Genomic DNA, 17,643 nt, shown 5'->3' on the forward strand with positions numbered 1-17,643 from the left:
TGACTCAGTATAAATAAGACAGTTCGTCTTCTGTCGTGTGGCTGGCAAAAAGGATATTTGTGAATGTACTTCAGTTTTGCTGCTGATAAATGCACTAGAAATTTCCTAATTCCATCGGTCCTGTTTCTTTATTTTGAAGAGAGGGAGGAGTTGCAATAAATAACAGGAATGTTGTTTAGAATTATGACGTGCTGAAGCATTTGCTTCATACTATTTGCCCTGCATGCTTGCCCCTTGAGAGCAGCCCACTGACCAAACCAAGAGCTGTTTCATGATCCAAATGCCAGAGAAATGTGGGTCTTCTGAGTCAGGGTGACCTCTTTAGGATTTCTTTCCTTCTTTCTGTCTACAGAGTTTCACCATATGGCCAGGCTATCTCAGCATCTCTTCAGCAGCGGCATTTAATGTCTATGCCTGTAGCCAGGCCCACCCTGCTGAAAGAATAGCAGATGGACGATGTCAGAAGTTAGTGATTTTCACTGGAGGTGTAATGCATGTATGTTTAAACACCTTGATTTTGCCTTTCAAAAAGACCAATATGCCACTTCTTAAGAAGTCAGTCTAACTTGATTTCCCTGAAGAACTCAAATAAAATAATAATGTAGCACTTGGAAGCCAGTTTCTTTGATAATCATGCCCCTGACACAAACTGGCACAAAAATTATATTTAACAAGAAGAGGAGTTTTTGCCTCAGGACAATAATTCAGGAAATTTATTTAATTTTCTGTTATTGTAGCTCAACACTGCGGAACAAACCCTACAGTAAGTTTAGGTCTTACTGGACCTATTTGTGAGGTCTATGATGAGGGAGGGTTTTTTTGCCCTTTGATAAAAGCTAAAAGGTATCTGAATTACAGATTTAATTTCTTTTTTGTTTCCCTCTTCTGTTTGTTTGGGGTTTTTTTAAGACCTTAGTAGTCTCATGTTGGAAGAGTGATGCTGCTAAAGGAAGGTGGCTTTTGCTTTTTACTTTTGGAGCAATGAAGGCATAAATTTAATATTCTAATCACTCATCTTAACATATTTTACACTACTACATCATGCAATTAGGTCCTAATCCCACTCCACTGTTGATGGTGTATTTCCCCTATAGATAAATGTTGCATTTATGCTGCTACAGAAAGGCTTACCAAAGGCAAGAGACTTCAAAAATGCTCTAATTGGCTAACCATAGGGGAAAATCTAGAAATGTTGGAGTAAATGTAGGATACCAGTGTGTTGTTCAAGACCAGGATTTTTTCCTAAGTGGACTGACAAAATGGCTTCGAAGAGTCCTATTCAGAAATAAGAATACAGGCAAACGAAGCAGTTATTTTGAAATACGTGACCTGAAACTCCTAAATGGCTTGCAATAGTCTGTAACTAGCTTTATGTAAGAACAAGAGCATATAACAGCAGTGACTTGTGAGTGAATGTATTGCTTCTGAATCTGAAAGATTAATAGATACACCTAGACAAGTGTTGCTTAGTTTTTCTATACCCTGGAATGCGAGTTCTGATTTTTTAACATTAGGCTGCTTTGAGCATGTTTTGTTCTTTATCTAACTGACCTATTTTTCCACATTGTGCAGTCATTGTCTACATGTACAACTGCATGACGTCACTCTATCCCACTTCTGACCTAAACTATTTTTTCAGACCTACATACATGTGCATAGAACTCAGCCAGTCTTCACTTATTATATCCTACCTCGATTTTCTGCTGTCTTTGAAAGGAGATACAGAAGGTTTCTATACATCCCTGAGCAGCAGCAGAAAGCATTTGAGGCTGCCTGTCAAGTCTAAAGAGTGCTAAACTCTTTTACTGCAAAAATGGTGTTCAAGAGTACTGCTTGTGCTGAAAACTTCTGTTTTCTTGCAGTTATTAGAAAAACCTCTTAGTGGTCCTTCTGATGGTTCTGTGTGCTGCTTTTATTTGCATAAAATCTTTCCCAAGGAAAACAGAAAAATCTAGGGGGTTTGGCAGTGTTGCTTGTTTCAGTGTGGTATGATGTTACCCAAGATAGCTCTGAATCAGTTGTCTTCTTCCAGTACAAGTTTACAGGGCAAGAAAAATGGGTGAAGTGGATTTAAGCTCTCATTAACACCAGACCTGTATGTATTGTTCATTTTCCAATGTTCTGTGATAAAATCACAGCCACGTGGCTGTCTGAGTAGTCCCTCCACCTGAAGTCATATCGAGATTACGTTCATTGTTCTCTCTTGCTACGGCTAGACATTTTTAAGTACCTGAATTAGTTTGTAGATATACCCTAGTTTCCATCAGTCTGAACCACGTTTTTTGTATAACCATGGAAAGGATAGACATTTAGGTGTAGCCTAAGGCTGTAATGTTTTTACAGTCAGGCATCTTAGTTTATGTTCTCCTTATCTAATTTACTAACTGACCCTAAACAGGTTTGGGAGGGTTGCTGGGATAAATGGTGCAAAGTCTTCCCAAAATACAGAGATGCTTAGGGAAAAGCAATGTTAACCATGGGTAGTAAGTTATGGAACTGCTAATAGCTCCAGCAGGTAAATGGAAGAAGTGGGAAGGCTGTAGGAGAAGAGGGACAGAATAGGATGGAGCCTCCAATGTCCTTGAGACTGTGGTCTGCATTGTGCACAATACTTCTTGGATCTTTGGACATTTACAGAAAATGTGATGTAAACTGCTTGTGCTAAAGGGCAAGGGCTGTGTTTAGCCATGATCATTAATATTTTCTCCTGCGTAACCACTGGGCTTTATTGTCAAGATAAGACATAGTCTTCCACAAATTTGTGTGGTCTGTGAGCTTCCAACAGTTTTTCAGGTTTGCAGTGTATTCAGTGTTTAGAAAGCATTAGTGTCGTTTCATTAGAAACATTATTTTCCTGACTGAGTTCCAAATATGCTATTGTCAACAGGTTTGTTATTAAGTCAGTGGGAGAAAGAAAAAGTTGTGTTTTCAAAGATTACAGACAGAGGCATAAGGAAAGAGTCTCTGAATGAAAACCTGGATAAACTTGTCAGCATTAGAGTCGACTTCACAAAATTATACACTTTTTTTCCCCAGGATGTATTAAATAATTTAAAATTATAATATACTTTGCCTTCCTTTTTGAAGCAAAAGCTTTACAGAGCCTGACCTTATTAAAGTTGTTTATACAAATGACATATGCTAAAACTTTGTGATATATCTTTTACAAGATAAAAACATTATCAACTAGATACTTGCGCTGTATATGAAGATATTGTAAATACATAATTAAGCAATCTAAACGGGTGGTCTGTTGATTGCAATGAGTACTGCACATACTCTGTTAAACCTTCAGAAAAGAAATTACATTCAATTTTAGAAGAGTTTTGGTAAATCAGAGCAGTCCCAGCCCAGAATCAGCATTTTGATGTATGTAAAGCTCGATAAGTTTGCAGAGTTTGACTTCAGGTAGTTGGAAGCAAATCAGATCTCATTGAAGGTATTTGCTCTTTAAACATCAAGAAAACAAATTATGGTAGGGGGTGATAGGAGTACGTGATACCTTCCACAGCTGGGCTCATATTCAGAGGATAATGCTGTCCATATGAATGCAGTGCTTGATCGTGTCTCTGTGGGTCATGAAGTATTGTGCAGCGTGGCTGGTCAGCCCTCTCAGACAGCAGCCTCATGAAGACCTGTGGAGGTCTGTGTCAAAGCCTTCTTCCCTGCTTGTGCATGTCAGCCTTTTTCACAGGTCTGGTGGCATCAGTCTGTGGCTGATGTGGATGCTGAAGCCTGTGCCTGTGGAGGAACCTGCTCTGCAGGCAGGCACCAGCTATCTGCTTACATCGACAGCTGATTGTGTGACTGTAGCACAGTTAGTGTTTATAAGTGCATGAACCAGTGCAAGGGCATAACTGACCACACTTTTTATTCCAAGCCTCTCTCTGAAAGTACATGGGGAACATTTTTTAAATAGGTTTAAAAAATTTAAGCTGTGAATCTCTAAATCCTATACAGACTATGTTGCAAATACTGCTTAACCATGATTATATTTTACATGTTAATAAAGGTTGGAGATGCCAGTCGTCAGATGTGTCATTGGATTATGCTGTGCTTGAAGTTTCAGTATGATGGGAAGAACATGAAAGAATTAATTTATTTTAAAATCTGTAATTCACCATTGTGCTGAATTCTTTATGTACAGAAGTGCAGACTGACAAATTAGATTAGAATCACTATCCTGGATTACAGAGCAGCTCTGACAGCTAAAAAGCCTCAGTCCTTTAAAAATGGAAATTGCAGTCATTGGAAACCACAGTCTTTCTCTGACATAGCCAATTAAACAGCGGCTTGGTCAGTGGCTAGTATGGGGATATATTTCACAAAAAGATAGAAGATGTTCATGGACTAGAAGATCTTGGATCTTCTCCTGGAAAACAGTAATTTTACTCTCATAACTACAGAAAAGAGCTCCCTCATTTTAAGCATTGAGTAGCGGTGGCAATTTTTTAAAATGTACTTCACCACACATGTACTTGTATAGGTATGTCATTAGTTTCCAGGACAGTCTGTGATGACTGTTCCTGAGAAGGGTTTCTATGACATTCTGAAGATTCTCTTGAAGTTCCTGTAGGTATAAATATCTTCATCGGGAGCTTTCAAATGATAGGAAGATAAAAAAAGGAATTTCACAAAAAGCAGAAAAAGCAACATGGAACAGAGGACACAGCAGTAGCTCTGGAAAGAGAGAAAGCTGACGGTGCATTAAATTTACCAAGGAAGAGATCTGATAAATGTGCTAGGGGAACAAGGAAAAAGAAGAAAAGTTAAGTCCTTTACTTAATAGGGAAGACAAGCAAATAAAACATTGTGTAGTGAAAGCTGGGGTCTTTGTAAAAGTTTAATAGAATATTAAAGGTCTAATTAGAGCAGATGAGATAATATTTAGGTAAGTCAAAGTGATGATGTCAGGGGTGAGTTGGTGATGCACACCTCAGAACACCGAAGAAGGAAAGTCTCAGGAACAAAACATGAGTCTTCAGCTGTTTCCCTAAGAAGCGACTACAGGCAGATGAGGTCCCAAAAGGCTAGAGAAAAGCAAAGTACATGTGAATGAAAAAAGGGTCGAGGGTGATTGAGTCCATAGATTGTAGTTCAGTAAGGTTCACATCAACACTTGGAAAAATACTGAAACAAGTTCTTAAGTGATCAGTTTGTAAGAACTTAGAGAGTTATTAAGAGGCAGGCAATAATGGCATGGATTGAGTCTGTGTGTGACTCTCTGAGTGCTTTTTGTTTGTTTTGCAGAGTGTCCATGGTCTAGGGGATAAGGTGGACATGGTAAATATGGTGTACCTTGACTTCTGGTGAGATTCCTGCAGGGTTGATATACTGGGTTTACATGGTGGCGTTTGGTAACGGGGCGCTGTAGGGGTGGCTTCTATGAGAAGACACCAGAAGCTCTGTTCATGCCAGACACAGCTGGTTGCAGCTCACTCCAAGATGGACCTGATACTGGCCAAACCTGAGCCCATCCATCAGTGATGCTGGTGGTGCCTCTGTGATAACATATTTTTAAAAGGGTAAAAAACACTGAACAGCAGCTTTGCCTACTTTGTCCCTTGGGCAGGGTGGGAAGTGACAGCAGGGTGGGTGGTCAGGAGTGCTCCAGAGTGGCTGCCTCCCCATGGTGGGGGTGGCTCAGGACTGTTCCTGTGGGAAGGGCTAGACCTACCTAGGTCTTTCCCAGCCACCAGAACCAAGGTCTGCCCAGACAGAAAGGTCGGGCCTTATAGTTTTGGAAAATCAGACCTGACTTGATACCTCCCCCATGCTTGGAGTAAGTTGGCATTTGGTCATCAGACTTACCAGGGCTGCAGAACTTACCACTTTGATGGAAATAACCCCCCACTGACACAACCTGCAGCAGAGTACATTGCCTTAATGCTATCATTATTTTCTCAGGAAATCTCTTATTTCAGATTTTTGCCACTCCCTGCTGCAGCTTCCTCTTTCTACTGTAGCTTTTTTATTGCAATAAAATTGCGATGAAGTGTAAGTCTGCAGGTTACTGGTACGATGATGGCAAGTTAGGTTTTCTACTGTTACAAAAATGTTAGAAATGACAGATTAAAAGTGCTCCTTATTATGGAAAATAGGATATTTCAGTTAGTCTTCTTACTTCAAAAATATACCCCAAAATGTTTGATATTCAAATATCCAAAATATACTCAAAAAATTGAGTATATATTTATATATGATCAGAATTCATATAACATAACAAAAAGTGTTCATTTAGGGATCTTGGCAAAATATAATACACTCTTCCAAACTCTATTGCGTCGCCTCGTTTTCAGTCTTACCTCTTATGATCAGAAATGGCTGTCCTACCTGGTTTAAAGAAGAAAATATGCTGCATTGCTAGAAAAAAGCCTAAGAACTTTTAAATCTGCCATATATTAAAATTCTGTTTGTTGTCTTGTGGTAAGAGATCCTGGGCTGGTACTGCACATAAACTTCTTGGCAAAAGCAACTTATTTCATAGAAGCTGTTGCATGGGAGTTGATGGTTCAGCAGAACAGGAACCTCCAAGGCAAAAGCTGCATAGCTTACCAAAATGAGAGCTGTTCAGGGTAAGAATGGGCACAGGAGCTTGCAGAATCCCAGAAATGTGACCTAAATTAGCTGGTAAATAAGTTTGTTCAAAGCTTGTTTATGCAGACATGAAAAGCCATGAGATATTCCCCATCTGATCTAAAAAGGCTACTTTTTCTTTACAGAGCAAGCTATCAGTAGACCTCCCTTCTACTTTCCTTCCCTCAACCAGGAAAACCAAGACTCATTACGAGGTGTATGAAGCTGTTTGTACTGCCACATGTTGTCACTTAGGGCAAAGGCTGGTTTGCCTTCTGCACCTGGAGATTGTCACAAAGAGCCATAGTCAATGATACCTACTCAAAGTACAGACTGTTTAAAACACTTCCTGATGCAGGAATGTCTCAGCAGAGAAAAATAGGCAATTCTGCAACACCCCAGGAAGGGAGGTCTTGCAACACACTTGCTAAGGTTTTTAGAAGTTTTTACTGCTCAGTGCTCTTCCGCCTCACATGCAGTCTTCATTAAGATTTAATAAATAATGTTTATTCTCTTAAAGGGAGGGAGGGCGAACGAAGTGCTGCTTATGAGATAATGGTTTGAACTGTGCTTAAAATAAGGCATGTGTTTTTCCAGAGGAGCTACGTTCACTGAACTGTTTCAGTTGTCAAGCTTTGTGTGCTGCTTAGGAAGGGACAGTAGCCACATGGCCTGTCACATAGATGGAAAGCGCAGGCACAGAGTCTGCGGCCATAAGGATGTGACTGAGACTGCGGATCCAAGGATTTGGGTCTGCGTCTTGCACAGGCAGTCAGAGCACCTGGTTTTGAAAATTTGGCCTCGTGTTCCCAAAATTCCAGGGACAAAAATCTGCATCCTGCTGGAAGCAGTAAGAGTTCATTCCGTCCACTCTTCTGCCTCCTTTTCTTTACTCTCTCTCTTTCATTGAACTGCCTAAATGTGAATAGGTAAGTACTTTTCTGTCCCTGAAAAAAGAAGAGCAGTCTCAGAGGAAACTGTTCTAAATAAAATATTCAAAACCAATTTCTGGACTGCAAGAGCTTTATGTCAAAAAATCAACCTCACACTATTGCAAGTTCATTTTCAGCCAACTTTCAGTTGCAAGTTTTTTTCAGACTTGGTAGGAAAGAGATTGGTTTTCGTATTGAGAACTCTCCTGCTGTTTTAGAAATACAGTTGTCCTTATGTGTGGTCTAACCCAATTTTTTAAAGGGACTAAAGGAAAAAGAAGAAAGAGTACATGTATTTCCTGTGCATTTTTCTTCTGTGTGTAGTGCTCTGGTCTTCACCTCACATCCATTTTGGCAGCCTTACCTGGCACTTTCCTCGGGAGCCAGCTTTCTGAAAGTTGGGTTACACCAAGGAGAGCAATGTGCCCATAATAAAGCAGCAACATCTGAAATGCAATGTAGTTCAAATTTTCTTTCCATGTTTTCAAATTAAGGTAGGAGATGATTGTTGCTCTTTTACTCAGTCTGGGTCAGCTGTGTTCTTACATTCATTGAAAGGCAGGGAAGTCAGATTTCTCAAAATGCTTTAAGATACATAGTGTTGGTGGTCTGTTCCTGGTCCTTGATGTTTACCCACCAGCTAGACAGAGGGTTAAGAAGTAGTGTTTGAGGTGGGGGAAATAATCTAATTTTAACATAGATATTATATAATGTGTCTAATTTAACTCCTAGCTGAATGTCCACTGTTTTAAAAGGCAATAAAGGCAGGTGTAATTAAGTGTTTAGCCTGCTTGTGGGGCAGAGGTCTTTTTCTATAAATTTCCTGAAATACTTGAGGAAGGAGCCCCACTGGAAGCTAGTGAGAAATATGCTGCTGCAGTCCCAGCAGCGCTTAGCAGCTGCTGGTCCAGCCACCCCAGCAGGAGTGGCTTGGACTGTACATTTTAGTTACCGTTTCGCCAGCCAACCTAGCCCACATCTGAAGGATTACAGTTCTACTAATTGTTGTATGTGGAAGTTACAGGTTGAAGAATATTGGCAAGCATTAGTTTAATTAGTGCTTATTTAAATATAGTGCATGTCTTTTGTTAGGAATGTGCTTATGTAAGGCTCCTTTTGTTTGTCTGCTAAATGCAGTGAAGGCTGAATACTGAAAATACCTTGTTGGTCTGCTACATTGTGAGCCTGAGCAGGAACCGATTGCTAAAAAGTCCTTTCCCCTCAGATATTAGAAAATCAGCACTGCAGCTGAAACTCATAGAATCAAAATCTTAAAAGTATGGATGTTTTTCTTGTCAAAATCAACCAGACATGGAATGCAGTGGAATTAGCTTTCCCTTCCAGAACTGTGTATGTTTTTTCCACCAGCCTTGCCTTCTTCAGGATTAGTTTTATTCCTTACAGAATGTGGGAATTTAAGTGGGTTTTCCCCCCTACATTATGTTTGTTTTGTGGAATTTTCCATTCTTTTAATAGTTGTGAAATAATGAGTGGAAAGGGAGGGCTGCACTTGCACACAATTGCCTACAAGTCCTGTATAAGTAGACATTAATGTTTAGAAGAGGCTTTTAGATCAGATTTGAATAATTTAAAAATTGCTTGTAAGTTCACTGTAGAAAGTTTGTTTTGATGAAATGCAAGTTGTGAGAATTTCCAAACTTACATGTATGTGTTTTTTTAAATTAAAGCAATATTAGTAATGCCATAGAATATCCTTTTTTTAAAATGTAATTTTCATTTCTGTATACATTAATGGCTTTGCCAGTGATTTTTTTGCTCTATCCAGTATTTAACTTGAAACAGGGCATTTAATTTTTAAGTCTAGAAACAGTAATTTAATGCCTATAAATCCATTTGAACTTCTAGTGTATGTATAAGAAAGAGTGAATGAATATATTTTAGCTTTATACTTCTGTAACCTGTGCAAAAAAAAAAATAATATTCTTTATGGAAACCAATACTGGACTTTAATCTGTTAGTGCAGTTTTGGCAGCACAAATTTCCATGGCTTTGTAATAGGTACAGTTTTCTTAAGAATTCATTCTTTCACCCGATTTGTTTGGACAAACTAGATTGTGTAATCATTTTTTGACTGCATGAAGCACAAACTGATTTATTTTTCAAAAATCAGTTGAGAACTTAATTAATTTAATCCAAATGAAATTTTTAGGAGATTATGTTGAGTGTTTGTACTGAATTGATTCAAAATGCAGTATAAAACCTGGGGTAAATGGGCATGGTATAGAGATGCTGACCTACTTTTGGAAGGACCAATCTTTTTCCTTCCAGTGAAAATACCATCAGTGACTGTTTATTATAAAAACTGCAGCTCTAGGAATTCACCTTTCCTACCTACTTGTGACCAAATAAACATCTGGCTGTGTTTCAGTTTAGTTCTCAATTCTTATTTCAGAGGCAGAAGCTTTTTGTGGGTGTGTGGGAGGCAAGGTTTTTTCCAACCTGGCTCAAATTCTGTGCCTTTTCTTGCCTTGGTTTCTTTCTCTCTGCCGGTCCCTACCACAGGTCCAGCCTGATCCTGCAAATTCCATTTTCTCCTTTATGTGCAAATTCTGCTGATCACTTCCACCTCCTTAACACCCCTCCTGGGTGTCCCTGCCTTCCTTCCATCTGTGCTGACACCACTATTTTTGACTGCATGTACCTGAAGTGTGACCATGCTTCTCCTGGCTTCGCAGTTTGGACTCCTTAGCCCAGACAGAGTGCTATGATGCTGTTGCCCAATCTCTAAAATAGCGTCCTTCTAAAATAATTGCAAATTGCAAAAGAAAAACAATCAGAATACTCAAGAAAATGTATATTAGGGGGACAAAAATTTTACACAGAGATTTTTAATATTTTAAAAACATTTTTCTAATTTGTGTGGAAAACAACACAGATCAGTCATTGAATTTTAGTCTAATTTCACATATTAAGTGGTTCTTTAAATACTTTAAATTTTTCATGCAATCATTGGACTAATGGCTGAGTGAGTTTATCATGTCACTGAAGTGTTTGTACTACAGGAAAACTAATTCTGATACTGAGTTGCGTGTGTAGCAGCTGTGACAGAGTCCAAGCACACAAGAAAACAAGAGGTTTCTTGTGACTTGTCATTGTCCTCATTGTAGGCAGCATCACAGGGAAGCAAGTGTTTTTCTTGTCCATTGTGACCAAGTAGTTAAGATGTATACATTATTTTTAGGATTTTTTGTAAGTTCAAAACTGGATGTAGAAATACATTTATGGTAAAGTGGTTTAGGTTGATTTTTTTTTTTTTCTTTAGCATGGTCACTGTTACGTGTGGGTTTTTTAAAAGTAAATCTTTTAACAGAATCATTAAGCAGCTTTCCAGACAGAAACATGTATGCCAGTAAAAGAGAATGACAATGTTTTCAACAATGTAGGAATTCTAATTTTTACTGTTCTCTAACTTGGCCAACTACACAGTCCAAGAATATGCCTTTTTTTGTATTGTTCCAGCTAACTTCAAATACTTTATACTTTGAGTTCAGGCAGCCTGTTCTAGGCAGAGATGCAAAAAAAGCAACAGCTGGATGCTTCCTGAAACCTATTTTTCTTTAAATAAATACACACATATAAAATATTTCATATAAATTTAAATGCATATACATACACATGTATGTAAAGATAGATAAGTATCTATGTATGTATTCACCAATACAAAGAGGAAAGAGCTGGCGGGATCAACTGTAAATACGCCAACACAATACAGGGAGTAATCTTGTGGTTGAACTCATCTGGAGTATGGGAGACTCAATTGCTGGTTTCTGGTCTGAACTGGGTATGGGTTGGTTGTCAGTCACACGCTGCAGTGTACTTCTGCAAGTGATTGTTAGCTGCTTGGACTTAGGGTCCTCCCAGTTTCTTTTGTTGAAACTGTTAATGCTGTAGGATTAAATATTTCCTGGTGTTGATACCTGCTGCTTATCAAATATGTGCCTTAACCATTAAGTATAGGTGATCTCTTTGTATAGTATCATTGAAGTGGAACACCACCTGAAGCAAATGGGACATTGAGAGGCTTGCAGTCTATCTGGCCATAAATTTAATCTGTAGAAAGCGGTGTGTTGCCATAAGAATTTTTGGTTTCTGCATATTTGTGTTTTCTGACCCAACGTATCAATGAAATCTTTAGTTGATACAAATTCCAGATCTGGTTCTGAGAGCCTGGTTGTTGGCAGTCAAGGTTTGATGTTGAAAAACTGAAGATAAGGGCAAGAGGTTAGAGTTAGCAGCTCTCTGAGCTTTTCAGTTGTAGGAGATTTTTGCAGCTGAAGCTTCCCACTGCTTTTTGGTGATGAAAGCTTGAATCACTCCAGTTATATTGGTGACCTTCCAAGTTATACAGGCTCAGGAAAGCTGCATGTGCTGATTCAGCAGAAGGCTCACTGAACTCCACAGGAAGCCAAAATAAGCAAAGCAAAATGCTCTTATTTGCACAAGGCAGTTCTGTTTGCACATGTACATTAAGACCCATAGGCTGTTTCCCCCTTGCCTGCCTTTTTTATTATTTTTTTTGTTTTAATGGGAAGAAGCAAAGAGGTCCTGTTATCACCAAAGAGACAAGGAGTCAGGTCTGCACTAGTAATGGCTGTCTGCTAAGCTTTGCACCAGGTGTGGCGTAAACAGGTTGCCATCCTGTTTGTGAGTCCAGGTGCTGGTTTCTGGCGTGGAAGAGGAAGGTGGTGTTAGCTGTTAGCTTTGTGGGCTCTTTTCTGACTGGTGGGAACATGTCTGTCAGAGCTGGGCATAGGCACATAAACCAAAAGAGGACTCACTAATTCCAGTAAGTGTTCCCAAGTCTTGTGATATCTTGCCATCACTTTTTCCCCCAAATTATGACTCCAGGGATGGGCTGTCAGAAATCTTTACAATAGAGAATAATTTCTAAAGTAGCCCCTCTTATGTGTTTTGAATGTTGACTGACGGTCCTGGTGCAAAACTGCTTATCTGGATATGCCTTCATAAATTCCTGTCTCTCTGGGCTGTCATCTGCCTCTTTCAAGAATTATGCTGCCTCTCTTCCACTTTGGGTACAGTCAGATGAACTGTTGGAGGTGGTGCCATGCAACCCTTGCTGGTGTGGCTGTCCATCTCATCACTGAGCCAGCTCTATTACATCATCAGAGGTGTTCCAGTAGCTGAGTTTTAATTCGTGTGGAAGACTTCGCAGAGCCAAGTTACAAGCTGGTAAAGCAAACACAATAGCATTACTGAGACAGTGACTGCCCTCCGTTGTCGCAGCAGCAGCAAACACCTGAATATGCCCACAGGAATAGCAATCTGTTTGTTTGGATCATCAGCTGCACATCTTCTCTGGCTGTGCCCTCAACCAAATAAAATGATTTCTAGAAAGTTTGCTGCCTGCTCGGTAAGAGCATATGTAGGCTAATGAGTTTAATGTTTATATTGCATTCAGTATGTCAAGCAGGGTACAAGAATAATTTGCAGTTCCTGCAGTGACTTCCCCTTTACAGTGCTGTAGTGAAATACTGGAGATATAAACCTTATCACAGCAGGTCCTTAGAATTTTATCTTTTAACATCTTCCGTTATACTTAAAAGGTGTTAGGGTTTTTTTAATGTGCTATATATTTTCTTCTTGCTAAATAGAGCCTTTTGAGACTTGGCCAAGGAGAGATCTAATTAAATTCTTGTAATGATTCTGGGAGTCACTGAGGCTTGCAGTACTCCCGCACATTTATCAATACACTGTTATGAGAGACAAATCATTTTAGCATTTGAGATGAAGTGAAGATTACTTTATGTGTGTTTGGTGCACACAAGCCCTCAGACGATTGGGCTGCGTTTCCATTGCTGTATGTGACCTTTCCTGATGAAGTGGTCTTTATGAAGTAAATCTTCTCAATTAAATGCCAGTTCTTGTGCTCACTCATGTTCTCATAAAAATATGGACATGCCTACTCAGAGCTTTATCTGGCATCCGTGCCCATGCTGAGGAGGGAGAAGTGCAGAACCTGCATGGCAGTTTTGTCCAGCAGTGCACCCAGAACAATAAACTTTGTGTCACAGCTTTATTCATATAGTCAAACATGGCTATGCCATCGCACTGTTTAGAAGAAAGCTGCTGGTGCCATTCTGCAGCTCATGGTCATCTCCTACAGATGTACTGAGATGGGTTTCTTCTGGTACAGAGAGATCTGCAGTGCACTTGGGTGTGTGGTATATATGAAATCCCTTCACTGCAGAGTGGTTGTGTGCAGCTTGGCAATGTATGTTCCAGGAAGTCGTGTATGATAACAGCAGTCCCCTCTAGCTTAAAAATCTGCAGCTATTTGGAAATGCTGACACTTAGAGTGGGTGATAAATCTCCTGAGGACAGGAGGCTTCCATAAATGCCTTAAATCCAGTGCTAACATGTAGCACTTCAGTGCGTCCATTTTGATGGTGGCTGACACTGGGTTGCTCAGCAGCATCTAACAGTAGATGTGGTAGAATATAAAGGTATCTGAACTGTTTGTAACCATTATGGTTTTGCCAGAGGTTTTTCCACTCTTCAGCTAATTCATAGACTACAGGTCCCTTCCTTGGCAGTAACAAGTAGGGAACAGCACATAACCTCAGCAGCTGAGCCTGCCTCTGGAGAATGTCTAGCCCAACCTCCCACTCAGAGAACTGCCTTCCAACTAGCAGAGCCATCATTTCATAAGTGCTCAGATTTAGCACATTCAAGCAAGTGCGCCTTGAAGGCAACCAGAAGATGTTAAGCCCAGTTCAGTTTTGCTATGAACAAGCCCCACCAGTTTCCACTGAATTAACCAGAATTGCTGCTTGCTCCATCTGGTGCTGAATTCAACTGTTTGGGAAACTGGGAGAGAGTAGCACAGTAGTTTCTTTTCTGTCTCACTCCCCATTACTGCCATCAACAGTAAAAAAACCCAATGTAACTAATTGTTGCAAATGGGTTGCCTTAACGAAGACAAGATATGTTGTCACAGGTTTGGGGCCAGATTGTGTTCCTTGCTATGCTAAGGAAACCTCCAGGATGTGTCAGGAGACAGAGAAGATGTGACCAAGAGGCATCTTGAGCTCTTGCACATTCGGTTGGCAGAATAACTGCTGAATTTCACTGGTTCAGCAGAGAGCAGTTTTTACACTGGTTTTTTTTGTTTGCATCTGTGGGGGAAAATAAGGTATTTTTGCCCAAACTGGGAGGAGTAGAAATTGTAGTTTGAGCTAGGCAACTCTGTTTATTGACATATTCGAAGAGGTGTATGTACAACTACTCTTCCTTTTTTTTTTTTTTTGTTTTGTTTTGTTTTGTTTTGTTTTTTAATTTAGTGGGGCTACATCCATTGTCTACAGATGCAGGCAGAAAGGGACCCAGAAACCTTACGCCGTCAAAATGTTGAAGAAGACAGTAAGTTGTTTTATTTTGCTTTGCTTTGCTTTGCTTTGCTTTGCTTTGCTTTGCTTTGCTTTGCTTTGCTTTGCTTTGCTTTGCTTTGGGATATATTTGGGATTTTCTCTGGGTTTTTTTCGGTGCAGTTTCTTTGTGTGGGGGAAACAGGCTAGATTAAGGACCCTGCTAAGCTTATATTTTCTCTGGCCAAGCTTCTGCTCCTCAGCATTAAAACAGCCTTTAGAGTTAATAGTACTCTGCTGGGAGTATCTTATCCCAACAAGTCTTGCCTGTACCTTTATCTGGTGTTGTCTATATAGACTTAGATTTGGGCAAAACTTTTAAAGCAGAAATGTCTTTTTCTTTCACTGTGGAAAAGAAGCAGCTTCTGAATCATTTAAATGCTCTGTTATTTAATTTTGCTTTAAAACATTGTTTTGCTCAGAAAATACTATTACATGATTTATCTTTTTCAGAAACTAAAGCATCAATTCAAACCCAAGTAAAATTAAATAGATCATGGAGGTCTTTTCCCCCACAAAACTGTGAGAGAACCAGTTGAGGTAGCACTTATTTTAGAGTCCCATACATGTCACACTTCTATCACAGCTATTTTTGTGTATGTTACAAAATAACGTGGTGGAAAGCATAGAGACTGAAGAGGAGGAAAGGCTACTAATGGATTGAGAGACTTCAAGCAGAGAGTGTGGGGGATAGGGTAGAGCAGTTCATGTTCCTAAGAAGGCGAGAGAAATTTGAGAGGAAGCAAGCAGTCTGTGAGGCATGGACATGACTTTTATTCATGAGTGGCTTTGATTCAGTTTATTTCAGTGTTAAATCCCCCATTATTCCATAAAGTTCAGGAATGTTCACATGTAGCAACATAATGATGGGTGGGTAGGCGTAAACATGTTAAAATGCTGAATTAACTGGTGGTCTCTGTGCAAGACATAATGAGTGGGTTCCACATGAGTAAAATGTTGGCATTAATCTGTCATCTTTGAAAGTAAGCCAAAGTTTAAACTGGCATAGAAATTCAGTTGTGTGCGCTGCTTTTGAATTTTCATCTGGTGCACTGGAGGAAGCAGAGCATGTGAGGAGCTTGTGTTGCTGCAGCCTACGCTCTGTCTTTCTTATGGATATGCAGAGAACTTTTAAGTTTTTACCAGTTCTTCACACCAATGATTCCTATAATGTTTTGGAAGTATATTTCCTTAACAATTCTCATTCTGAAATGCACTGGGAAAAATTACATTACTTAAAAATATTTCTTTGCGCTTTTTTTGGCCTTTCTGGAGATTAATTAATCTTCACAATGGCCATATTAATACTAGATCCATCTACTTGTGTCTGAAACTATTCAATTTAGACTTTTGGTGGACTTATTGTAATACAGATTTTTTTACTAAGTGTAGGGAAAACGACAAGCAAGAATTATGAAATAATATGGTTATATAAGTTGTTTGCACAGCAACAATAGCTTGGCTTAGCGCAGCCTTCATTGTATTAGCAGCGTGGTTAAGCAGTTCACACAACTGAGTTGTTCCCAGTGTAATTGATACACTTTGGGATGTTTTGTTATGAAAACACGTGATTTTATTACACAACTGAGCTTATGTGTATAGCTGAGAACATGGGAGGCAATACTGTAAGGATGTGCCACTGCTTGTGTCTGTGTGCCCTGAGATACTGTAGCTCCGGTTCTGATTTGGAGATGTAATTATTGTCACAGAGACAGAACTAACTGTGTGTTACAGTGCTCCCACAGCGGGAGGCCTGATCTTCGCTCAGAGTGTCTCAGTGTAAAAATAACCAAGTGTGGGCCAAATCATACAACAAAATGTTGATTGGCCTAAGTTTCCTGTTGACTTTTTTAAAACACTTAGAAAAAACAGATGGCAGTTCTATAGTGGAGGAAAAGTGATAGGAGAAAAAGAGGAAGAACCTGTGACTGCTTTTGATGCAGAGTCTCATTTCTTCAATTCCCTTTCTTAAATGCACATAAGGGCGCTCTGAAGAGCACAGGAAATCAGAAGAGAAAAGATGGCTAAAGAGCAAATAATCTGATTTTTCCATTCAAACATTTTAAACATTTAAACACTGCACTGAACAAGACTAACTTGCTAAGGAAGACACTAGGAACAGGGTGAGGGTCAGGCAGAGGGGCGGTCCACCTTGTTCTGAAAGTGGTAACAAGTGAAGCGTGATTAGGCGTCTGCTGGCTGACTGGCAGCTCCACATTTGTGAATGCTGATCACTACAGTGCCATAATTTGAAGGAAAGCATTAGAAATTATTACTTTTCTCCCATGGGAACAGCTCAGATAAGAAACAAATGATCCTTTTGGATTGAAGTAGTGTGCTAAGAACAGACTGCAAGAAACATAAAATGACTATCAGTATTCTTTTCATTTAAATAATAAGATTAATTTTTCATTTTGCCTGACTAACGCATTCTCATTTAAGAGCAAATAAAATTTTGGGCAAGACATATCAGTCAATTCTAAGAATACACACTTGTGGAGCAATGTGAGCTCTTAGGAGATTCTGTAATTAATATTTCTTTACCTTCTAGCTTAATAAAATAGTATTCTTAGATTATTTGCTCAGTTCTGTTTGGATTTTTTCTGATTGCTAGTTAAGCCAACAAAGAGAAACAAGAGAAAATATGTTTATACAAATTTTTGTTGTCAATACAATAAAATAATATTTTGGGAATATTCTATTTCCATTTAGAGCTTTAATAATTCTTA

General features: G+C 39.3%; 1 protein-coding gene across 1 annotated transcript in view; it reads left to right on the forward strand.

The window, feature by feature from the left end:
- CAMK4 (calcium/calmodulin dependent protein kinase IV) overlaps positions 1-17,643 on the forward strand; it is a 170,263-nt gene that overhangs the window by 55,444 nt on the left and 97,176 nt on the right. Inside the window, exon 2 of the mRNA XM_055699196.1 lies at positions 14,831-14,909. Coding sequence (XP_055555171.1) covers positions 14,831-14,909 — 79 coding nt within the window. The remainder of the gene's footprint in view (positions 1-14,830; positions 14,910-17,643) is intronic.

Source organism: Falco cherrug, chromosome Z (genome assembly GCF_023634085.1).
Source record: "Falco cherrug isolate bFalChe1 chromosome Z, bFalChe1.pri, whole genome shotgun sequence".
Lineage (NCBI taxonomy): Eukaryota > Metazoa > Chordata > Aves > Falconiformes > Falconidae > Falco > Falco cherrug.